The 25884-nt window shown below is 46.1% G+C and overlaps 1 protein-coding gene across 5 annotated transcripts in view; it reads left to right on the plus strand.

Moving 5' to 3' along the window:
- LOC106572256 (microtubule cross-linking factor 2) overlaps nt 1-21653 on the plus strand; it is a 71576-nt gene extending 49923 nt beyond the window's left edge. For 2 of the 5 annotated variants that reach the window (XM_014146295.3, XM_014146296.3), the window contains exons 6-14: nt 88-201; nt 5049-5177; nt 6280-6510; nt 6664-6813; nt 7010-7177; nt 14521-14775; nt 15787-15860; nt 15945-17544; nt 17763-21653. In XM_014146295.3, the coding sequence (XP_014001770.3) occupies nt 88-201; nt 5049-5177; nt 6280-6510; nt 6664-6813; nt 7010-7177; nt 14521-14775; nt 15787-15860; nt 15945-17544; nt 17763-17915 (2874 nt within the window). In that variant the 3' untranslated portion in view covers nt 17916-21653. The remainder of the gene's footprint in view (nt 1-87; nt 202-5048; nt 5178-6279; nt 6511-6663; nt 6814-7009; nt 7178-14520; nt 14776-15786; nt 15861-15944; nt 17545-17762) is intronic. The other 3 variants (XM_014146299.3, XM_014146298.3, XM_014146297.3) reach the window with 3 other exon arrangements.
- Nucleotides 21654-25884: the final 4231 nt, after the last annotated feature.

Raw genomic sequence — 25884 nt, forward strand, 5'->3', positions numbered from 1 at the left:
TCCTTCCCTTCCTCCTCTGTTCGTCTTCCCCTCTTTTTATTCTTTTGTTTTATTTTTTTTCATTAACTTGCCCATGCATGCATACAGCAGCCCAACTTTAGGGACCAATCGGAGCGCGATGTGAAAGGTCAGAAGGAGGAGGGTGACAGCCGCACTGACCGCAACCAGAACCAGGAAACACAGGAGACGGACACAGCTCTGGTAGGTCGCTGCTACAGTACAGTCAAAATACACACCCACAAAATCAAATCAAATTATATTTGTCACATGCTTTGTGAACAACAGGTGTAGACGAACAGTTAAATGCTTACTTAAGGGTCCTATTACAACAATGCAGAGTTAAAGATACACAAAAATGCAAGGAATAAATCCCCAGTGAATAACGAATAACGATAACAAGTAAAAAATAAGATGGCTATATTCAGGGAGAACATGCAAGGGTAAGAGGTAATTGAGTTAGCTATGTACATATACATTAGGTAGGGTTAAAGTGACTAAGCAACAGGGTAGATAATAGACAGTAGCAGGAGCATATGTACGGACTGTGAAAGAGTGTGTGTGTGAGTTTGTGTGAGTATGCATGTGTGAGTGTGGTACAGTTGAAGTCGGAAGTTTACATACACTTAGGTTGGAGTCATTAAAACTAGTTTTTCAACCACTCCACAAATTTCTTGTTAACAAACTATAGATTTGGCAAGTCGGTTAGGACATCTACTTTCTGCATGACACAATACATTTTTCCAACAATTGTTTACAGACAGATTATTTCATAATTCACTGTATCACAATTCCAGTGGGTCAGAAGTTTACATACACTAAGTTGACTGTGCCTTTAAACAGCTTGGAAAATTCCAGAAAATGATGTCCTGGCTTTAGAAGCTTCCTTTAGGCTAATTGACATCATTTGAATCAATTGGAGGTGTACCTGTGGATGTATTTCAAGGCCTACCTTCAAACTCACTGCCTCTTTGCTTGACATAATGGGAAAATCAAAAGAAATCAGCCAAGACCTCAGAAAATAAATTGTTGACCTCCACAAGTCTGGTTCATCCTTGGGAGCAATTTCCAAATGCCTGGAGGTACCATGTTCATCTGTACAAACAATAGTACGCAAGTATAAACACCATGGGACCACGCAGCCGTCATACCTCTCAGGAAGGAGACACGTTCTGTCTCCTAGAGATGAACGTACTGTGGTGCAAAAAGTGCAAATCAATCCCAGAACAACAGCAAAGGACCTTGTGAAGCAGGTACAAAAGTATCTATATCCACAGTAAAACGAGTCCTATATCGACATAACCTGAAAGGCCGCTCAGCAAGGAAGAAGCCACTGCTCCAAAATCGCCATAAAAAAGCCAGACTACGGTTTGCAACTGCACATGGGGACAAAGATCATACTTTTTGGAGAAATGTCCTCTAGTCTGATGGTCTGCTTGAAATAAGTTGGTATTGCAGACCGTGTCAGGGATAAAATGTCTGTGAAGACACTTGCCAGCTGGTCAGCACATGCTCTGAGTAATCGTCCTGGTATTCCGTCTGGCTGCGCGGCCTTGCGAATGTTAACCTGTTTAAAGGTCTTACATCGGCTACAGAGCACGAGATCACACAGTCATCCGGAACAGCTGGTGCTCTCATGCATGGTTCAGTGTTGCTTACCTCGAAGCGTACATAGAAGGCATTTAGCTTGTCTGGTAGACTTGCGTCACTGGGCAGCTCACGGCTGGGTTTCCCTTTTTAGTCTGTGATAGTTTGCAAGTCGCCCTGCTACATCCATCTAGTAAGATTCGACCTTAGTCCTGTGACTTTTGTCCCCCCCCCCCCCTCTCCCCCTCAAACAAACACTGGGCATTCCTTGATGGCCCAAACATGCAGTTTAGGCTGTCTTTAGGCTTGCTTCCCTCATTCTTTCATGTGGGTGAATCAGGCTGGATTCACGCTGCTGCTGTAAACACAATGACATCAACTCTTGAGGTGAGGAGAGGACGTGTCTGCTGCTCAGTGTTTGTTTGGCCTTTCTATAGGTCTCCTTGGAAACCTGGGCTGTGAGGGGGAATCAGCAGAAGCAATGAATAGAGCAGAGAGCAGAGAGAAACACAATCGCCACAGCCTGTTCTCCTGTTACAGGATATTACAATTTTGGTTTTATAATGTGGGAGTCATGAAATGAAAGGTTTCTCTCTGGACTGTTTTGTAGCACATAATCAGTTAGTCATCTGAACACACCACACTCTTTATATACTGAGAGAACTAAAGAACCTTATTGTTGCTGTCAGTAGGCTGATTATTAAAGGTGCAATAACTCAGTTGATTCCTCTGTATCTGCAGAATTAAAATGCATTGAAATCAAGAATGATATAATAGTAGGCGATGACAACTATGAACTATGACAACATAGCGGGCCATATTAAATTGGCTTGTGGGCCACTTTTGGCCGCGGGCCATGTGTTTGAGATCTGTAGGCCTATTAATTTAACCTGTGTCTCTCTCAGTAATCACTACATTGCAGACTACTGTTGGCTTTTACACATCTGTCATCCACCCTGCTCCTCTCAGTGATTAGGCTGCCAGGACAGAGACAGGGAAGTCCAGGACCGGGTCCGGGGAGGGAAGGAGGGAAGGACAGGGGACAGGACTGTCAGGCAGTCACACCTTGGCACCGCGCCAGGCAATGATGTTATCACACACAGACTGCCTGAGTGCTATGTCTGTCTGTAGAGACGGAGTCGTCGATAGAAGCGAGACAGGCTGATGTATGGACATGGATGTGGGAGTGTTGGTGGGAACCTGGGGCCCATCAGGGTGACTGTTCTATTCATTAGGGAACATGGTTTCAAAACGTTGTGCAACGGAAAATGAAAAGGAACGTTTCTTATTGGACAAGTTCAGGTAGTCTCTCCCCATTTCAGTCCGTTTTCTTCTGTTTGGTGCCTAATGAATTTGGACCTGTTCATTCTCTCCACCCAACCCTTTCAGGGTATAACTCAGTAATGTACTGTATGATAATCTGCTACTCCATTTCTTAGCCAGAATGTTAGAAATAGGGTACTATATCCTGCTCAGAAAGCCACTTAAAGGTAGCGAAATTATGTTGCCATGAGCAGCACCAGAGATATTTGAGATTAGCGAGATGCAACACTTCGCTCTCACACAGTCACACGCAGTATCTACGCATGTTCACGGGTTCCCTTCACGCTGTTTACAGCGTGATAGCCAGGTCACCAAAGCAGTGGAGAAGTTGAGCCTCGCACTTTAACTCTCTTATTTGTTGCGGAAATTGACCCATTATGCTTTTTTTACTTTCTGCATCTACGTCATATCGCTGAGTCTACCTTTAAATGGGAGATTATTCTGCTGGGCAGTGGCGTGACTGACAAAAAGCTACGAAGGGCATCGGAAACTGACGGCAGGTTATCCATTTATGTACACGGAGTCTGCGCCTGAGGCTTTCCTGGGAAGTGTAAGCCCTTTATACTCTTTTTATGGTCTACGAGGCAAAATATGCATTGAAGTGTGAGGAAACTACCAGCTGAAATTGAGCTCCCCTCACTCTTGCTCCTCAATCCCTTTGGTGAGAAATTGAAGGTGTCAGAAGTTACTTACAGAGGCTGCAGAGGAGAAGGTGGCAGCGATATTCAGAAGCTGGTTATGGTGTAACTGATATAAAAAAATCAGCTGTAAATCAATTATGTTACTTGCTGAGCAATAGTGAGCTAGTGTCATAGCGCAATGAGGACTTACACTGACAGGAAAGTTTACTCACTCAGAATACACAATAAGGGTAGACGGATGGTGGGGGAATTGTACAACAACCAAAAAATAAATCCAGCAACGCCTGTCAAGCTTACATATGAAAATAAATGACATAGTACTTTCACTTATCTGTCAAAGTGTCACGGGCGTCGTAAGGATTGGACCAAAATGCAGCGGTAATGTGTATGCTCATTTTTCCTTTTATTAAAGAAACGAAACAAAAACACATGAACAAAAAGAACGACGAAAACAGTCCTGTCAGGCACACAGCTAAACAAGGAACAACTACCCACAAAAACCCATGAAAAAACACCCCTACTAAATAGGACCTTCAATTAGAGGCAACGAGGAACAGCTGCCTCCAATTGAAGGTCAACCCAATAAACTACACATAGAAATAGAAAGACTAGAACGAACATAGAAATATACTAACATAGAACATTAACCACAAACCCCGAAATACATAAAACAAACACGTCCTGCCACGTCCTGACCAAGCTACAATAACAAATAACCCCTTTACTGGTCAGGACATGACACAAAGCCCTGAGAGAATCGCAAGACAAAGCGTAATGGTCGCCGTCTTTATACTTCAAAACAGCAGCAACTAGTAGCCAAGCACCATTTAAACACAGATAACCATGGCACATGATGCACACAGTGGATATTAAATAATGGAATTTTCATTTTCAAACCTCACAAGCCTTTAGAGTATTAAAATGCCCTCAGGGTATCTCAGTCTTCCATAGAACATCCCATCCCCAGTGTCCCACCCTATCAAATGTTACACGCTTTGTCTAATTTTGGCACTGAGTGATAATGAAGAGATCGAGCGGCTGGTCTTGTGCCTGTCGGTATAAAGGAGGCCATTTGAGTTCGCAGTTAGTGGGTTAACGGTGATGGTGGGGCTAGGTCGGGCTGGGGGTGATCCTCGCCGCGAGTTAGCGGAGGGTGAAGAAGAAGAACATTATGGGGAACGGTTGATGCCTCTCACTCCACAGCCAATACGAAGCGTGAGATGGTATTTGAGATGAGGCGTGTTCGTTCCAGCACAGGGCCAAATGTGGGTGTGTAAGTGTAGTGCATTCTTTAGCAGTGGGACAAAAGGCAGGGATTGTTGTTCCCTGTTTGGAGTACAGTTATGATCAATAAATGAGACATGTTTGTTGTGTTATACAATCTAAAGGAGGATATTTTTTCAGTTGGGAGGTGGTGTGGTGTATTTCACTCTAGCTATAATGGTGTACTTCTCTCTCCCTCCTTCCCTCCCTCGCTCCCTCCCGCCTTCCTTCCCTTAGCAGATCAGTGAGCTGCAGGCCCTTCTGTTGGATGCGAGGGAGACGGCTCACGGGACGCAGGAGGAACTGACTCTGGAGAGACAGGCCCACCGAGACCACACCCACAGCAGTTCTCAGACAGTCTCACAGGTACACAACCATGGAGATACGACTGTTCTATATCTATGTACACAACCATGGAGACACGACTGTTCTATATCTATGTACACAACCATGGAGACACGACTGTTCTATATCTATGTACACAACCATGGAGATACGACTGTTCTATATCTATGTACACAACCATGGAGACACGACTGTTCTATATCTATGTACACAACCATGGAGACATGACTGTTCTATATCTATGTACACAACCATGGAGACATGACTGTTCTATATCTATGTACACGACCATGGAGACATGACTGTTCTATATCTATGTACACAACCATGGAGACATGACTGTTCTATATCTATGTACACCACCATGGAGATACGACTGTTCTATATCTATGTACACAACCATGGAGACATGACTGTTCTATATCTATGTACACGACCATGGAGACATGACTGTTCTATATCTATGTACACAACCATGGAGACATGACTGTTCTATATCTATGCACACAACCATGGAGACATGACTGTTCTATATCTATGTACACCACCATGGAGATACGACTGTTCTATATCTATGTACACAACCATGGAGACACGACTGTTCTATATCTATGCACACAACCATGGAGACATGACTGTTCTATATCTATGTACACCACCATGGAGATACGACTGTTCTATATCTATGTACACCACAGTGACCACAGACAAACCCTGCTAAACCACGCAGAGCATTGTCACTGTCACATCCTGTCAATGCTAATACATAATATGCGCCCCACTAGAGAACAGTATTGTATCGCTACTATATATTTAACAACAGTTTATTATATACATGCACCCACTTAGCAAACAGCTAAACGCAAACTTCACAAACAACTGCTATGAAGCTAATCCCTTATAATAACAAATATGTCACTGTAGCCCTCACTAACTGGCGTGTGTGTGTGTGTGTGTGTGTGTGTGTGTGTGTGTGTGTGTGTGTGTGTGTGTGTGTGTGTGTGTGTGTGTGTGTGTGTGTGTGTGTGTGTGTGTATGTGTGTGTGTGTGTGTGTGTGTGTGTGTGTGTGTGTGTGTGTGTGTGTGTGTGTGTGTGTGTGTGTGTGTGTGTGTGTGTGTCCAGCTGCAGGAGGAGCACCAGAAGGCCCTGACGCGGAGGGACTTCCAGCTGCAGAGTCTGAGTCTGCAGACACGGCTGCAACAGAAGTTCTGGAGCCAAGAGAGGAACCTGATTGTGCAGGAGTCCCATCAACTCAAGCAGACCCTGCTGCTGCTTAGCCTCAAGCTGCGCTGCTTCCTCAAACAGTGGCGTCTGGGACGCAAGCTGGACACAGAGGCCAAAGATGTCCTGGAGGTACGGGACTGGTTGATACCTTCTCCTTTTGAATCAGCCACTTAGTTGTGGCAGAATTGGTTGGTTGGTTGGCTTGCTGGCTGATTGGCTGGCTGACTGACTAATTGTTTAACTGACTGACTGACAGATAATGTGCTGTGTGTTTCCCTAAAGGTGAACAGTCTGAAGGACCTGTACCTGCTGCTGGAGGAGGAGAGTCTGGCAGCCCACCAGGGAGACAACAAGATGGCCGCCGCAGAGGAACAGCCGCTCAGCCCCAGCATCTCCAAGGAGCTCTTCCTGCTGGAGAAGAGCTACAAACAGGTACAGGACACACAGGAAAATATCATATTAAAGCAGGGAATATTTTAGACTAAATGTGGCATAGAGATCCACGAGAGATAGATAGTTAGAGATAATATCGAGGTATTACTCAGATAGTAATCATTTTAAATGTAAATATTATATTCATCTCTATGACGAGGTCATTCCCTGATTCTCTATCCTGTCCGTGCCCTAGACGAGCGGTGTGAGCAGCACGCTGGCGGACCTGAAGGGAGCGCTCCAGGATCTGAGCGGAGAGCTGCGAGAGGAGCGCCAGGGCTCACAGGAACTCACCCAGCAGTTTGCCCGTGCCAAGGCCTCCTGGGAAGTGGAGAGGACAGAGCTTAAGATCCTCATCACCCAGGTAAGACCAGAACACCTACTGAAAGTAACTGGCATTAAAATATAATTACTAAAATGGAAATTTGACTGTACCCTCGTCGGTGCACTCAATGTGGCTGACATGGTATTCTGTCAGCTACTCTATAGAAACGCTCTGTTGCATAGTTTTATACCCACACGCTTAGAAATAAAAGGTGCGATCTAGAACCTAAAAGTGTTCTTCGGCTGTCCCCATAGGAGAACCCTTTGAAGAACACTTTTTGGCTGCAGTTAGAACCCTTTTGGGTTCCACGTAGAACCCTTTCCACAGAGGTTATAAATGGAACCCAATGGGTTCTGCCTGGAACCAAAAAGGGTTCTCCTACGGGGACAGCCGAAGAACCGTTTTGGAACCCTTTTTTTCTAAGAGTGTATAGCTTGTTGACATAAACCCATCTAAAAACCCTTAACCATCAGGTGTTATTGGGCTATTTTAGAAGCCAGGTTATTATGTAGCTTACAGACCATTATCTAGGCTTAGTGTAAAGCCTCTCCTGGGAGGGCAGTAATTCATCAGGCCTTTTAGCACCCAGGTATCACACAGACTACTGGAGAGAGAGGACAGATAATAGGACTCTAGTCACCAGGGTTACGATCTCTCCCTGCTTGGAGGTGGAGTCATTACTTTAGTGTAGATTCATGCCTGATCAGTCAGATATTCTATAGCTACTTGGCCCCAATCGTTTCTCCTTTTGGCTACCTGGATGTCTGGGGCAAAGCCATTGATTTGTACGGCCGTTTAAGTGAGGGTTTTATAGTGGAACTATAGCTATCCATTCAGCATGCAGGAGAGCACACCGCGAAGCTGTACACAGATCAAGTTTGCCATTCATGAAGGATGAGATGACCTGCCATTTGTTACAATCTACTCACTGGTGAAAGCTGCCGAGCTGTGGAGGATTGTGTTACAGATCAGTATGAATCAGTCACTGGGTATTCATTTCATCACCAATGCTCATAGTAACGAATGGCTTGAAACTGCTGATATCCTGAGGTGGTGGATTTGTACCAATCTATTTGTCTGGTTCCGTCTGGCCGTCTGCTTTGCCCTCGGACCGCCGTTCAGGGGGGGGTGTGTGTGTGTGTGTGTGTGTGTGTGTGTGTGTGTGTGTCTGGCAGTGAGAGATGAGTTTAATATCCAGATGACTGCCAGCCTGAGACGTTCTCATAACAGCAGCCTCCGCAATGACTTAAACTAACATGCTTTGAGACAGGCCACTGCATTACAGCAAGATAATATATAATATCAGACCAGGGGGGAAACAGAAGGAGAAAAATAAAAAAGTAATTAGGAGGAGGAGAGATGAAGAGTAATAATGAGAGAGAGAGAGAGAAAGCGTGAAGAGAGTGGGGGAGAAATAAACAGAGGAAGGGAGAGAGAGAGAGAGAGAGAGAGTGGGGGGGGGTTGTGAGCGGTTGAGAAGGAGAGGGAGGGGCACAGTACAGTTGTCAGCGTATGCGCTACTGGTGTTGAAGTCAGGTGCAGGAGAGCAGAGAGTTGTGATCAGGGGCACGCTTTATTCAGCAGAAGCAAACAACAGACGGACGCAGCAGTGTCCAACAAACCTCCAGCCAAAGGCAAAAGTGCAAAGCGCGACAAAGTCACAAATAAGCAAAAATGTTTAACAATTAAACATACTCCGGGTTGACACATAGTACCCAGGGAAAAACCAGCTAGGCGCGTCAATACAAAACACGTTACAAAACAATCCCACACAAAGACATGGGGGGGAACAGAGGAATATATACTGCTCAAAAAAATAAAGGGAACACTTAAACAACACAATGTAACTCCAAGTCAATCACACTTCTGTGAAATCAAACTGTCCACTTAGGAAGCAACACTAATTGACAATACATTTCACATGTTGTTGTGCAAATGGAATAGACAACAGGTGGAAATTATAGGCAATTAGCAAGACACCCCCAATAAAGGAGTGGTTCTGCAGGTGGTGACTACAGACCACTTCTCAGTTCCTATGCTTCCTGGCTGATGTTTTGGTCACTTTTGAATGCTGGCGGTGCTTTCACTCTAGTGGTAGCATGAGACGGAGTCTACAACCCACACAAGTGGCTCAGGTAGTGCAGCTCATCCAGGATGGCACATCAATGCGAGCTGTGGCAAGAAGGTTTGCTGTGTCTGTCAGCGTAGTGTCCAGAGCATGGAGGCGCTACCAGGAGACAGGCCAGTACATCAGGAGACGTGGAGGAGGCCGTAGGAGGGCAACAACCCAGCAGCAGGACCGCTACCTCCGCCTTTGTGCAAGGAGGAGCAGGAGGAGCACTGCCAGAGCCCTGCAAAATGACCTCCAGCAGGCCACAAATGTGCATGTGTCTGCTCAAACAGTCAGAAACAGACTCCATGAGGGTGGTATGAGGGCCCGACGTCCACAGGTGGGGGTTGTGCTTACAGCCCAACACCGTGCAGGACGTTTGGCATTTGCCAGAGGACACCAAGATTGGCAAATTCGCCACTGGCGCCCTGTGCTCTTCACAGATGAAAGCAGGTTCACACTGAGCACATGTGAGTCTGGAGACGCCGTGGAGAACTTTCTGCTGCCTGCAACATCCTCCAGCATGACCGGTTTGGCGGTGGGTCAGTCATGGTGTGGGGTGGCATTTCTTTGGGGGGCCGCACAGCCCTCCAAGTGCTCGCCAGAGGTAGCCTGATTGCCATTAGGTACCGAGATGAGATCCTCAGAACCCTTGTGAGACCATATGCTGGTGCGGTTGGCCCTGGGTTCCTCCTAATGCAAGACAATGCTAGACCTCATGTGGCTGGAGTGTGTCAGCAGTTCCTGCAAGAGGAAGGCATTGATGCTATGGACTGGCCCGCCCGTTCCCCAGACCTGAATCCAATTGAGCACATCTGGGACATCATGTCTCGCTCCATCCACCAACGCCACGTTGCACCACAGACAGTCCAGGAGTTGGCGGATGCTTTAGTCCAGGTCTGGGAGGAGATCCCTCAGGAGACCATCCGCCACCTCATCAGGAGCATGCCCAGGTGTTGTAGGGAGGTCATACAGGCACGTGGAGGCCACACACACTACTGAGCCTCATTTTTACTTGTTTTAAGGACATTACATCAAAGTTGGATCAGCCTGTAGTGTGGTTTTCCACTTTAATTTTGAGTGTGACTCCAAATCCAGACCTCCATGGGTTGATAAATTGGATTTCCATTGATTATTTTTGTGTGATTTTGTTGTCAGCACATTCAACTATGTAAAGAAAAAAGTATTTAATAAGATTATTTCATTCATTCAGATCTAGGATGTGTTATTTTAGTGTTCCCTTTATTTTTTTGAGCAGTGTATATATGCAGATGATTAGGGAATGTTAACCAGGTGTGCAGGGAACAAGACAAAACAAATGGAACAATGAAAAATGGAGAGGCGATGGCTAGAAGGCCGGTGACGTCGACCGTCGAACGCCGCCCGAACAAGGAGGGGAGCCGACTTTGGCGGAAGTCGTGACAACAGTAGACAATTTGAAGCATGGTTCATTGGTCCTGTCAGACTGTTCCCTCCCTCTGCGGTCCCGCCTTCACAGCTCTGAAAGGGCACAGCTAAATGTTCACCTGCCCTGAGCAGCACTGTGCCATGGGGATCCCCTGTCCTGGTGGCACCACCACAGCCACTCAACACCATAACTGGGTCACAATTTACAGCCATGGAGGAGTGGGCCGGGCCAGATCTTCTCCATCCTCCCTCCCTCCTCACGAATCCCCCGTAGAGGCTTTTGTTTCTCTCCTCCATGGCAGTAGTAATGTGTTGTGTGTCCCCGAGAGAGGGACATCGTTGATATTTCCTGATTAAATAAGGCCCTACATGGACTGCAGGAGTGGGTCACATGCTGTAGCCTTGGGTTAATTAACGTCCTTTGTGTTCTGTTTGTGAACTCCCCGGAAGACCCAAACGCCAGAGTAGTAATTCAGTTGGATCACTTTAAAATGGCGTCACCTGTGTGAATCATGGCCATAATGAAAGTGTTGGCTCCCTTTCCCCAGTCTGGGATCATTTGTCATCTGAAAAGGCTGACAGGTGACTTTGCTTTTCTTCTCTTTGGAGAAACTCATTCTTCATCTGCTGCCCCACCCTGAGAGTCATGCACACACACACACACACACACACACACACACACACACACACACACACACACACACACACACACACACACACACACACACACACACACACACACACACACACACACACACACACACACAATTCTACAATGCCCCCTTCACTCTATAAACTATGCTGTTAGTGTGCCCTTGTCTTGTGTAGACCCACTGGTCTGGTGCCCAAGAACTGGATGGCACAGCTTGGACCAATCTCTCCCTGATCTGCTCTGCCAACCACATCAGTAGGATGTCATCCTGGCAACGTGGCATGGAACCGGCAGCTGTTGCATTGTGGAACCAGGCTTAGGGCCTAATGCCTACAGATGCCTACAGAAAACCCTCTAAGGAAGTCTGTCTACAGTGGTTTTTGGGGGGAATCTGGGGTGAATTGGGAGCGTTCAAAGCAAATGTCTTTCTTTGTGCTATAAACCTCCAGACAACTATTAAGTCACAGCCCTGCAACGCCTCACCAATAAAACTCATTAGGGATATTCATCATCACATGAGATCAACGCTCCGTCGCCGTCGGAGACGAATGGCGTAGTCATCCAATAGGCCGCCCAGACTCCATTAGCACCATATAAGGCAGGAACCTGCAGTCGTCCCTACCATAGCGATTGATGGGGCTCCCTCCGCCGAAAGCTGTGAGCTCTAATACAAGAAAGAAACGAGACAGACTCGTAAAAAATATAAAGAGCAATCGCCTCCTTGAAGCACTGCTTGATTCATTCTAATGGGGGGGATTGGAGAGGAGGGAGAGGAGGGAGAGGTGGAGAGAGGAGGAAAAGAGGACGAGGGGAGAAACGTAGTGGGGTGTCTTCAGCTGTTGTCTCTTTAATGTGACTGAGTTTCCAGGTTTTCTGTCTGTTTTCTCTTCCGCCTCAGAAACAAGGGATGCCTTATTCAAATTGTCACACACACACAGCATCTGCTGTTGTTCTTCATAGGGCTTTCTCATTGCTCCGTATCTGGTTTTATAGAGGGAGAAATACTAAAGAGCAATTAAAGTCTGTTTAGATCTTCACATTAGTGATGCTGACGTTTTACAGTGAGGGAAAAAAGTATTTGATCCCCTGCTGATTTTGTACGTTTGCCCACTGACAAAGAAATGATCTGTCACGGGTGTCGTAGGGTGTAGACCAAAACGCAGCGGGAAAATGTATACTCATCTTCTTTTTATTAGTGAAGAAGGAAAACACAAACAACGTATACAAAAAACAAACGAACTAGACAGTCTCGTCAGACATACAGCAAAACAAGAAACAATCTCCCACAAAATCCCATGACAAACACATTCCTATTTATAGGACCTTCAATCAGAGGCAACGATAGACAGCTGCCTCCAACTGAAGGCCCCAACACCAATTAGCTAAACATAGAAATACAAACGACTAGACTGAACATAGAAATAATCTAACATAGAACAATAACCAAACCTTGGACTAATAAATCAAATACCCCTCTATATACACAACCACCCCAAACCATATAAACCAAATACCCCCTCTACATGAACACATACACAAACACACCCAGAACCACATAAAACAAATACCCCCTGCCACGTCCTGACCAAACTATAAGAACAGATAACCCCTTTACTGGTCAGCACGTGACATGATCAGTCTATAATTTTAATGGTAGGTTTATTTGAACAGTGAGAGACAGAATAACAACAAGATTGTAGACCTACACAAGGCTGGAATGGGCTACAAGACCATCGCCAAGCAGCTTGGTGAGAAGGTGACAACAGTTGGTGCGATTATTTGCAAATGGAAGAAACACAATAGAACTGTCAATCTCCCTCGGCCTGGGGCTCCATGCAAGATCTCACCTCGTGGAGTTGTAATGATCATGAGAAAGGTGAGGAATCAGCCCAGAACTACACGGGAGGATCTTGTCAATGCTCTCAAGGCAGCTGGGACTATAGTCACCAAGAGAACAATTGGTAACACACTACGCCGTGAAGGACTGAAATCCTGCAGCGCCCGCAAGGTCCCCCTGCTCAAGAAAGCACATATACATGCCCGTCTGAAGTTTGCCAATGAACATCTGAATGATTCAGAGGACAACTGGGTGAAAGTGTTGTGGTCAGATGATGCCAAAATCTTTGGCATCAACTCAACTCGCCGTGTTTGGAGGCGGAGGAATGCTGCCTATGACCCCAAGAACACCATCCCCACTGTCAAACATGGAGGTGGAAACATTATGCTTTGGGTGTGTTTTTCTGCTAAGGGGACAGGACAACTTCACCGCATCAAAGGGACGATGGACGGGGCCATGTACCGTCAAATCTTGGGTGAGAACCTCCTTCCCTCAGCCAGGGCATTGAAAATGGGTCGTGGATGGGTATTCCAGCATGACAATGACCCAAAACACACGGCCAAGGCAACAAAGGAGTGGCTCAAGAAGAAGCACATTAAGGTCCTGGAGTGGCCTAGCCAGTCTCCAGACCTTAAGCCTATAGAAAATCTGTGGAGGGAGCTGAAGGTTCGAGTTGCCAAACGTCAGCCTCGAAACCTTAATGACTTGGAGAAGATCTGCAAAGAGGAGTGGGACAAAATCCCTCCTGAGATGTGTGCAAACCTGGTGGCCAACTACAAGAAAAGTCTGACCTCTGTGATTGCCAACGAGGGTTTTGCCACCAAGTACTAAGTCATGTTTTGCAGAGGGGTCAAATACCTATTTCCCTCATTAAAATGCAAATCAATTTATAAAAATGTTGACATGCGTTTTTCAGGATTTTTTTGTTGTTATTCTGTCTCTCACTGTTCAAATAAACCTACCATTAAAATTATAGACTGATCATTTCTTTGTAAGTGGGCAAACGTACAAAATCAGCAGGGGATCAAATACTTTTTCCCTCACTGTAGATTTCTTTATGCATTGTCTTCTCTTTAGTCTACCCGCCCGCCACCCAACACCCTTAATCCACATAATATGTCACGACCCTCAACCCTCACATCACTAATTCAGATACATACTAACAGTTGTTCTCAGAGACAAGACAGGAAGAAAGAAAAATAGTGTAAATCAGTGAGAGAGAGTGGGATTCAGGAAGTTTTTCTGCAATTGGGTATTTCATCAGCTGTTCAGAAATGCATTGAACAAGAACTTGTGCACCAATCGCACTACATCTCTCATAATTCATCATGTTCATTAACCTCACCCAGTCCACTCTCTCTGTCACCCCCTTCCAGCTGGAGAGCAAGTTGGGCCAAGCTGTGCTGGCCGGGGGAGAGAAGGACCTCCAAGGACCTCCCGACCTGAAGATGGCCCTGAAGAGGGAGTGTGAGGAGTACCCGCACCTCCTGGCCGACTCGTACGCCGCAGTCATGGACCTGACCAAGCAGCTGCAGATGGGAGAGAGGAACTGGAGCCGTGAGAAGCTGGAGCTCCTGGAACACTTCAGTCAGGAGAGAGGCCAGTGGGAGCAGAGGCTACAGAACAAGATGGTAACTCGATTTCTTTGCACCTCAGAGCTTCTACTCTACTCTGTTCTATTCTATTCTAGCATAGTCTAGTAGTCTGGCTTAGCCATGTATATTGAGTGACACTTAGCCATGAGTATTGAGAGTGACACTGGCTATCCTTGTGACATCTAATGACTATCCTCGTTTTCCTTCCTCGGGGTGGTATTTTGATGGGGTGGAATGGGAGGTTGTCACGGGTAGGAAATTGTAGGCTTGTATGCATTACAGGAGTGTGTCTGCTGTGCGGTCTAACCACACTGGAGGCTTGTGTGTGTGTGCGCACGCGCGCAGTATAGTCTGACTGGCCCTACTACCAGCCCAGCCTCATTACCTGTGTCTGCCTGGCTGTCATCCAGTCTATCCCAAACTGACTGGCTGGTCTTGGAAAATAGGTCTCGGTCTCTCTCTCTCTCTCTCTCTCTCTCTCTCTCTCTCTCTCTCTCTCTCTCTCTCTCTCTCTCTCTCTCTCTCTCTCTCTCTCTCTCTCTCTCTCGTGGCAGGAAACGTAGCACTGAGGCCAAGCACACGAGGACATGTCATTATTTCAGACAGACGCCTCCTTCTCTCTCTACTATTTTCTCCAATCTGTCACAGCACTACTGTTGCTTCTGTTTGCTGTGCTTCACAATGCCCTGAAAAGAAAACCTGTTTAAAAAACAAGTTGTTTCCTTTCCTTCATGAAGTAGACAGCAGTCATGTACTGTAGGATTCCAATGAACCTTCCTCTTCTTCCTTCCTCTCTCCCCTCCTGTCCTCTCTCCTTCCCCCTCTCCTCTTTCATCCCTCCCCTCTGAGAGGAAATGGTTTAGTGTGTGTGTGAGCTCATCTCCCTGCGAGCTGAACGGTCCTGAGTCAGCGTCACTACATGGACAGCGAGCCCTCTGTCAGGGAGAGATACTGTATCTCCTTCATGATGCCCACATCCTCATCATGTCCTCCATTAAACACTACCTAGAAAACCTAACAGCCTCTCCTTGTTTCTCTCCCTTACAGTCTCTGCACGACAAAACCACCTCCGAAAGGGAAACTGCAACAGAGGCTGTTACAAATGGAAGCAATTTACCAAGGTAACATTGGCTTTGAATGTATACAAAAATCGACATTTCAGTTATCATGAAAAATGTTTAGTGATGTCATTTTTCTCCTCCCAGGACCAAATCCATCCCGTCCATGCCAGAGTTGGAGGGTCTGCTGGAGGCCTGTCCTTTCCTTCCTGGTCAGGAGGTCAATGGGACAACCAATGAGGAGGGAGAGAAGGACCAGCCCAACACCCAAGCCCCTCCCCTTCTAGCCCACACAGACTTGGGTGACCTCACCGGGAAGAACTGGAAGTACCTGACCAATGAGGTGGCTATAATGGAGCAGGGTAATGCCCCCTTCAAGACGTGGGACTGCCCCAGCTCCCCCAGTAGTTTCCTGGGCCTGGGGAGCATCCAGAGGAGCTACACGGCCCCCGACAAGACCGGCATCCGCATCTACTACAGCCCCCCTACAATGCGCCGTATGGAGAGCCGGCTGGCCAAGGAGAAGCGGGACAAACCTCAAGCCCAGCAAGGCCACCTGTCCCGGGCTTCAACTCCGTCAGACGCTGGGGCCCCGGAGGGCCAGTCTCCCTCCTCCTCCTTTGCCTCCTCCTCTTCGTCCTACGACCAGTGGCTGAGCTCTCTGTCCAAGCAGCACAGGGACCTTCTGGAGAACAGCAGCGGTGGCGCGGGGGTGGCGCCCTTCCACGGCCTGGAGATCTCTGCCAACCTCTCGGACGACATGAAGGAGATGACCAACTGCGTGCGCCAGGCCATCCGCTCCAGCTCTGTGGAGAGGAAGTGCAGCAAGGACGCGGGCAGCCAGACGGTGGGGGTGTCTAGCCGCTCCACCCAGACGGCCCAGTTTGTGAGTGTGGGACTGCAGACGGACGGGCTCGGGTCTCGGGGGGTGGGGGGCCTCCACACCAAGTCCTCCTGGTCTCCCCGGCCCTCGTCCTCACTGGCCTCGGCCCGCTCACGCCACATCTCCTCGTCCCTGGATAAGGTGCACAGCCGCATCGACAGGCCCTGCTGCTCGCCCAAGTACGGCTCCCCCAAGCTTCAGCGCCGCATCTCTGCCTCCTCCTCCAAGTTGGACGGAGGGGGGTCATCCTCGGCTTCCTCCCGGGATCGCAGCCTGTGGAACCTGCACCAGCGCTCCTCGACCTCCAGTGGCTCGGCCTGGGCCCGCTCCACCACCACCAGGGACAGCCCCGTGCTCAGTGGCCTCAACGACGGCCTGTCAAGCCTGTTCAGTGTGGTGGAGCACTCAGGCAGCATGGAGTCACTATGGAAGAGTGAACCGGGGGTCAGCCCAGCCCGCCAGGCAGCAGGGAAGCCCTCTGGCCCTGGCCCTGACACCGGAGCCCAGAAATACGGTCCCTTCCAGGAATTCTTCAGGAATGTATGCGGTCGGACCGGGACGCCCATGCCTGGGGGAGGGGAGAGAGGGCAGAGGGAGGTGGGGGCCATGGATGAGCCTAAGCCAGAGTGCCTCTCCGGGGCCTCGCTGGTGGGGAATGACAGTGTCACCAAGATCGTCAACAAGAGGTTCATGAGACAGATGCCCAGGGAGGAGCTTGGGGCCACCGCCAGGGACCCCACCGCCAGGGACCCCACCGCCAGGGACCCCACCGCCAGGGACCCCACCGCCAGGGATCCCACCGCCAGGGACCCCACCGCCAAGGACCCCACCACCAGGGACCTGACCATGAGCTCTAGCATTGAGGTAGGTCCCACATACACAGATAGACATGCGCACACACGCACAGAGAGACAGGCACACACACATACACTCACGCAGAGACAGGGGTATACACATGAACGTGCGCACACACACACACCCCCACACACACAGGACATCATCCAAGCGTATTATTTAAACAGCTTCGTCTTTCATTGGATTGGATTATAACATAACTATTTACTGTCTCCTTCCTGTCCCAGGATGCAGTGTGTGATTGCACCTCCCAGGCTCTGACTTCCTGCTTCGTCCGGCCCTCCCGCTCGGCCACACGCCATTCACCAGGCCTCTGCATCCACCTCTCCCAGGAGTCTCCAACGGCAACAGAGGAGAGATTGGATCCAAGCAATGAGTGATGGATCAGAGAGAGCACGGAAGCTCACACTGCCACACACACACACACACACACACGAACATGCATGCTGCCTCGCCAACACACTGCCACATAGGCTACAGTACTGTCACAAAACGTACACACACACACACAAGCATCTTGGCTACACACACACACACACACATACATACATACATACATACATACATACATACATACACATATATATATACCTGCAAACCGCCACACAAACACACTGCCACATGCATAATGTACATACACACAATTCCCCACAAACTGCCACACAGAATCACTGTCACACGAGTGCACGCACATACACAGATGTCTAGAATTGGAACTAAAACCCAAGCAGAACATTCTAATGCCAAGGACAAAGGAAGACCACAATCTCCTAGGATTCCTCTCTGACCACCATATCCAATATCAACTACCAGCAGGACAACCCCACTTCACACACTACTCCCTATGTAGTGCAGTATTTAGGGAATAGGGTGCCATTTTGGACAGTGTGTGGATTTATATCATGTCAGAACCCTCAGCACTCTACTTTACCCGGAATTGCACAGGGGAAAACATCCTGGACTATTGAATTACCACCTCTTGCCATTGTCAACCATCAACCATCAAAAAACGTCCGTTCAACGTTTCTTCATTTATTTATTTTTTACGACAACTGCCTGATGTTATGCCTGTTGTTTTAACAAAAGACTTGAATCCGATGTAGGGCTAGGACATTGACGTTGTTATGATATGCCACGTATGATATGATCCTATGTTTTCTAAAGGTTGTTTGAAGGTTTGTCATCCGCCTGCTGTTGGCACACAATGATAATATGGTGGTTAGGACTATGAGGGGTGTCTCCTGTGTGTACTGTACTGTAGGCTGTATGAGTATAGGAGGAACTATACTCAATGTAAACCCAGCTGTAAAGATAACTCCCTGCCAGGAAAAAAAAACACAAACTCCTTGTCCCATTTTGAGACGAAATGCATTCCTTTGTTAAGTTACAATTCCAATGACACACGCACAATCTGTTCAATTGTGTGTGTGTTTCTCTTTCATTGACTGTCGGTGTGTTCCTGACCTCTTTTCTCCTGCTTTGTGTAACAACGTCCTCTACAGAAGGTTAGCTCGTTACTTTCTCACGTCATCACTCAATTCTTGAGATCGTTTGTGTAATATGTTTAATGAAAAAAACGATATTATCTTTAAAATGGGAAGGGGGGACAAAAGCCTTGGCTGTGAAGAGGGTTATTTGTACCTTGAAATGAAATCCGAGACGAGAGAGACTGAGAAATTGTCTAGTTATATTTGATTGATTCCTTCCATTTTGGAGTGTCCCTTTAAGGTCTGATAGCTGTCAGTCAGCCTGTTACTATGGTGACTGTTGTAGTGTTGACTTTGAAGTGCCTGTTTAGACTAGGTCAGCTCGCACCACACGGCATTTAACAACTAGAACCCCAGATTGTTGTTCTTATAATTATTTTAGACACAAGGTGGATATACAGTATAATCTTATGTACACGTCATTCAAAAGTAACAAGTCGTCACCAACTCTTAAAAGCACGGGGAGAGAGAGCGAATGGTTTACGTTCTTTTGATACCAAGGAACTTTTTTCAGAGGAGTAAATTATTTGTATTTTTTTTATATATATATATATATATAAATAAATGTTTATATCTGTTTGTTTTTTCTCTCGGATTGCAATGGTGCTTAACTAATAGTGCAGATTCTTCCCTAATTTTAAAAAGAGCTTTTTACAAGGCTTTTGGTAAGAGAAAAAACTGAGTTTTTGCCAAATTGGCAGTGGCACACAGTATTCAATATAAATGGCTATTGGTTAGGAGTCAGTCCCTGGCAGGTGCCTTAAAGATGAGCATGTCACTGTCATAAAAACACTGATTTGGCCACTACCCCCGAGAGCCTCAATGAATGTGTAACATGCACATACCCTCCCCCCCCCCCCACCCTCTCTCGCTCTCTCTCTCCCCCCTCTCTCGCTCTCTCTCATTCTCTCTCTTCCCCCCTCTCTCTCTCCCCCCTCTCTCGCTTTCTCTCGTTCTCGCTCTTCCCCCCTCTCTCTCGCTCTCTCTCGTTCTCTGTCTTCCCCCCCCTCTCTCTCTCTCTTCCCCCCCTCTCTCGCTCTACCCCCTCTTTCTTGCTCTCTAACTCTTTCTTGCTCTCTCTCACCACTCCCCCCCCCCCCCCCCCCCCTCTTTCTCTCCAGAAGCTAAGTTAACATGCTCTTTTGTTTGTGTTGCGCTTCTGGTTCTAAGAACAGGGCATTATAGTAGAAGGCTTTAGTATTAAGTCTTTAAATGACCTTGTGGTTCAGACCCAGTCTTTCCCAGGCCCAGCCATCCAACCACTGACGAGCATGATTCCAGTCCACACAGACAGACTAACTGGTCTGGTTCCTCCTGCCTTTGATAGACGCTGCTGCCAAACCCGTCCTCTGCTACCTCCCTGCCCTCCTCACAAACAGGACCTTGAAGAACTAAACGCAGTACCTACCTACCTGCCCGAGGCCCACCGTGTTTTTTTTGTGTTGTCATTAATAAGGTCACTAGAGTGCCTTTCGAAAATAAAGTTGTCTTGGTGAGCAGCAGCTCTTCTGACAACTGCGCTTGCCTAGTTACCTACAGTCCCCCTGGTCCAGATAGATACAGACTGTGTACAGTCAGGTTAGTGTCAGGGTTATAGGCTTACTCTGCAAGGCTCTGCAAGGCTCTGCCATCTCATTGTCATCAAAACATACTAAAGTGTTATACAGTATCAAAGACCACTTTGCTCTTCTACTTTCCCAAAACAATTAACAGAGCACATGAAGTGAATGGAAACGTGAAGTCCTGAATTATGTCAATTTAAAGGGAACTGAAAATATGATGATATGCTTCTTCTTAATACACTTCAGGTTTTTATGTTTACAGTAAAGGTCTTTCCTCTTGTGTTGTTGAAGTTGTTTCGGTCTAATATAGCCTTTTCTACCTGTCTGGCAGGCTCGTATGTCAGGCTCCTCCCCCTCAGGTAACAGTAGCTGGTCACACGGCAGGTAGCCAATGATAGGAGAGAGCCTTGGTACATTCTAAAGCAACAGTCCAATTGGAAAGCGGTACTGCTAGGCATGAGAGGGCAATGCCACTGTACCATACCTTTGTCATTGTTCATCTGTCCTAAAGCAAACTGTATTATGTCACCTCCCCATCCACATTGTCCACTGTCACGTCACAATGCCTAGCAATATGTACATGAATTCTTAGCTTATGCTGTTAATAATATTAGCTAAATTATTACTGAAAGATTGCCTGTATATTCGCTTGATATATTTTCTTTCTTTTTAATACATTGACTCTTGGTAAAAGAACGCAATGACTGAAAACGAAACAAACAAAAAAAAAGAATCACGTGTATTGTAACTTGAAAAGAATACATTGAGGTATAATTTGTACTCTTTCTATCCTCGCGTAGAGAATAAAGCTGAATGTCTACAGTAGCGCTGAGCTGACTGTTGAAGTATGTAGCGCTCTCCCTTTCTAGAGACACTTGAACATTTATTTGTACATACTCGTTTTGAAAAAGGAAATGAAAGGAAGAGAAAAATAAATGAAAAGTGATTTTGAGTGGATTTTTAGGGGGTTTTGGGGTACGGGGGGTTCCAACTATGTAGCCCGTTCAGCTGAGATCTCATTGCCTCCTGTTTGTCATATAGTTCACAAATAAATGTTTGTTTGAAAGAATCATTATATATATATTTTTTTAATTCTTGAAATAACACTACAATATATTGGTTGTGGGTTTGGTATTTGTGAGAGAGAGAAATTGTGGTCTCTCTCTCTCTGTGTCTTTTCTCTCTTCCCCTCTCTCTCTTTCTTACCTACTTTCACTCTGTCTTTCTCTGCAGCCCAGCTGTCCCTGTACACACTCTCTGAGCTGACTGGGCAGCTGTAGAGAGAAATGATAAAACACCGGGAAGGCAGAGAGAAAGAGAGGCGGGAGAGAGAGAAGAGGGGAGGGAGAGAAGCCGGAGGAGGAGAAGGTAGAGGGGGGAATACATTGAGGAGTGAGAGAGGAGAGAGAAATTGCTGAGGGAGAAAGCGAGAAAGAGATAGAGGTTTTCTGCAGTGAATATGCAACATGGTTCTCGGCTGTGTGTCCATCACATACAGTAGCGTCTTGTTGTTTGTGTCCTCTAGCGTTCTAATGTACTAAAATAGACATGAGAGTCCGCCTGTGGCCGCCACTGTGTCTGTCTCACACAGGCTGCTCTCTGTCCTCTGATTAGTTACACTTGACTGTGATGTCATCAGAGGGTAACTGATGTTCGGGGGTTATGGGGGTTTTGGGGGAAGGGGGAGTGGTTAGAGGGGCGGTGCATGATCCTGTTGGCTACACGTTCTTGGAAACATCTGGGATTTGAGTTGAGTTGAATCTTTTTTTCTCTCTTTCTCTCCGCCTGTCTTCCTTTTAAAACAAAACAAGTGTGGGTTTGAATGTCGCCGGCCGGGCCGACTGGCTGGTGGACAGACAGGAAATGACCTCACCACAGCGACATTTAAAAACAAAGCAAGACTTCCTGTTTGGGTAGAGGTGACACTATCACCAGAGGGTGAAATAAATCATGGTGTCATTATGTAATGGAGCAGCTCTTTTAAAATGGCTACACAGTTCATGACCATTAGGTGTCCTAGAGGACTGGGTTCACATCTTATGTAACACAAGTTAGATGTTTATACGTCTTTATATTTAGAACTTGTCAAGGGAGTTAAAAAATGTAACACAAATATACCCTATGAGATGAATCACAAAAATAGATGAGTCCATTATTATCTAATGTTTAACTTTAGACTTTAATTTTGGTCAGTGAAACATCCCCAGTCATGGAGAGACTGTCACCTTTCAAATCATCTTCAGATTCACCAAAGTAAAGTGAGATACAGATACCAGCGAGAGAAAGCAGAGAGGGATTGGATAGGAGAGAAGAAAAAGTACTATTTAACTATATAATAAAAGATGTATAAAGAGAGGGAGTGAAAAAAAGTCTGCCCCGAGTGTTGCCAGAGGGACTCCTCCCACAGCACCAAGCTGCCTGGCAGGCCCATAATGCATTTCATTTCACACTTGGGTGCATTCCAACGGACCTGGCGCCGCCCTCGCCGTGCACATGCAGACACATGCGTGCTCGCAAACAAACACACACACATGCACACATGGGAGCACGCACACACGAGCGCACACACACACACACTTACCTCACCAGTCCAGGACATGTGTCAACCACTTTACAGTAGTTAAAGGCTCAGTGCATTCAAAAATGTGATTTCCTGTGTTTTATATACACTTCCACACTATGAGGTTGGAATAATGCTGTGACATTTAGAAAATTATGATAATGCCATTTCAGTGTAAGAGCCATTTGAAAAGAAAGACGGAAATTTCAGCCTGTTTTGATGGGATTACGTTTTGGCCTGCCGGGTGACATCACCAGGTGGTAAAATGGTTAGTAGATGAATAAGAAAGAAAATAAATCTCTGCCAATAACAGCTAGGACCCTATTCTCACTATGAGATATGAAGGAGAACATGAAGAGCGCAGTGGCGAAAGTGATTTCTACGAGGCATTCTTGATCCTCAGCTCAAATTGATAGTAAAAATCACAGTAGCCACTAGCCAGTAAGCACAAACTATTCAACAATGACAAGCGTTTCTTCTAAAACATATTACACTATTGAATAATTCAACCAAACCATATTACACTCTTGAATAATGCAACAATTTACAAGCATGGTCAGACAAAGGGTTTATTTTCTTGTCTGTAGGCTACACTCAATACATTTTAGCTTCAAGACAAAAGCACAGAGTTGCTAACAGCATGTCTTCATCAAGTTGCATTAGCTTAACAAAAATTACGATTAACCCTCTCATTCGAATATAAAAGTACAGTATGCTTTACTTACAACATTACAACACACCAGGTTTCATTATTAATCAATTCAAATATAAAGGAGAGGAGCTCTAGGAGCTCAGATGCAAAAATATTAATGTCCAACGTTTCGACAGACAAGCTGTCTTCATCAGGGTATAATGACAAACACTGCGGGATGACTCATTTATATAGTGTCAGAAGACACACAGGTGTCTGTAATCATGGCCGGGTGTGGCCTGATATCATTGGTTAATTCTCATATATTAAAATAGCATACATATGCTATTTTAATATATGAGAATCTACCAATGATAAAACCTGCAGACATTAGGCCCTCCATGGAATGAATTTGACACCCCTGGCCTACACGATGCAACCCTGCATACAGCGAGCTCAGCCCTGTCAGTTTTATTGCCTAATCGCAGTTGTTGTCTCTTTGTCTGTGTAAAGGGTTTTTAATGTTTTCATCCTCCCTAGTGCCAGGAGATTTAAAACCATGACCTGATTAGAAAAAGAATCTGGTCCCATCTTAGCCCATATAAAACTGTGTTTAACATCTGATTTATTACTATGTCATACCCTACACCTAGGGTAAGGAATTCACCTTGGCTAATACCAGATCAGGAAAAACTCTGGGCCCCAGGAAGACTATTTTCCTCCACCACCTGTAGTGCCACCTCTGAAATCACCACACAATGTTACAACTGAAAAAAACATGTCCCATTTGTATGATCTACATTTAAAAGAAATTGGTGGTAGGCATGTAGTTTTACGTGGCTCAGTGCAGCTGGCAGCTACTGCAAAAAATGTCCGAATGCTACAAGCTGTTACTGCAATTTCAGATAAAAACTCAATAAAACAACCCACTGGGGGAAAAAACTGTCTGAATCAACGTTGTTCCCACGTCATTTCAACAAAAAACTCCAATGTGACGACATTTAATCAACATGGAGAACTGATTGGATTTGCAAAAACTCATCAACATAAGTCAATTTCAGCTTTTTTTTCACCCAACGTTTAACCTACATAAATCCAATGACATGGTGACATTTGTTGTTGATTTGAAGTTGAATTCACGTGAACAAAACTAGACGTTGAAATTACGTCTGTGCCCAGTGGGAAATCTCAAATATTTGGAAAATGTCTCTACATTTCAGCTGTTTCAAAAAGATGACTCTGCTGTTAGCATTTATACTGCAGGAGTATTGGCTCAACAAGACAGCTCTGTTTACACTTCCCTGCTTCAAGAGGGGCAACTGTCGGCCGAGGGTCGGAGGTAGTGGTCGAGAAGTAGCAAGTATGCAAGTTTGCATTTGAGCAATATGTGTAGCCGATGGTATTTTTTACGAAAAGTGTAAAGAGGCTCTAGTTTTCAGTTTTCCGCTCCCCATTCAGACCACTATCAGACAGTTCTAGCTAAATTCTGCTTGAGAAATTGCTCTTCGCTAAGAAGCTATTCTTCTTATTTTTTACCATTTTAATTTAAAACAATCCCTGTAATGAATTGTTTCCCAGAAATGATTTGATATTGAGAAGAAAATGGCTTTAATACCTCCTACTATCTCCCCAGTACCTGTCTCCTACCCCTCCACCTCACCAACTAAACATTCACCTGATGTGATCATATCACTTAGACCACAGACTACAAGTCTGTGTGATGCTCTTATACTGTACAATAGAGAACATTGTAGAACGAAATAAAGTGGCCGTGTCGGGAGGTCAATGTGGAGAAACGAGGGAGATCATAGTAAGAAAGATTATCGCAGGTAATGAAAAAGGTGGACTTAAATGAAACAGACCATTTAGCCCAGGGACTTTACATGGATCCATGCATAGATTTACAGATGTCTGTAAGCACCAATGTTATGTTATGCCTGCTGCTGTTGTTACTGCTGTGTCAGGAGATCTGCAGGGTCAGGCACTCTGGGCTGAGATATAGAGCTGGTGCCTGAGAGTGTCCTCAATATGTGTTAAAGTAGGTCAAGGTGGAGAGGGAGGGAAAGAGCTTATCTCAACCTGGCTCTCGGTATTGTAAGTACCATCGGT

Source organism: Salmo salar, chromosome 15 (assembly GCF_965601325.2).
Source record: "Salmo salar chromosome 15, fSalSal1, whole genome shotgun sequence".
NCBI lineage: Eukaryota > Metazoa > Chordata > Actinopteri > Salmoniformes > Salmonidae > Salmo > Salmo salar.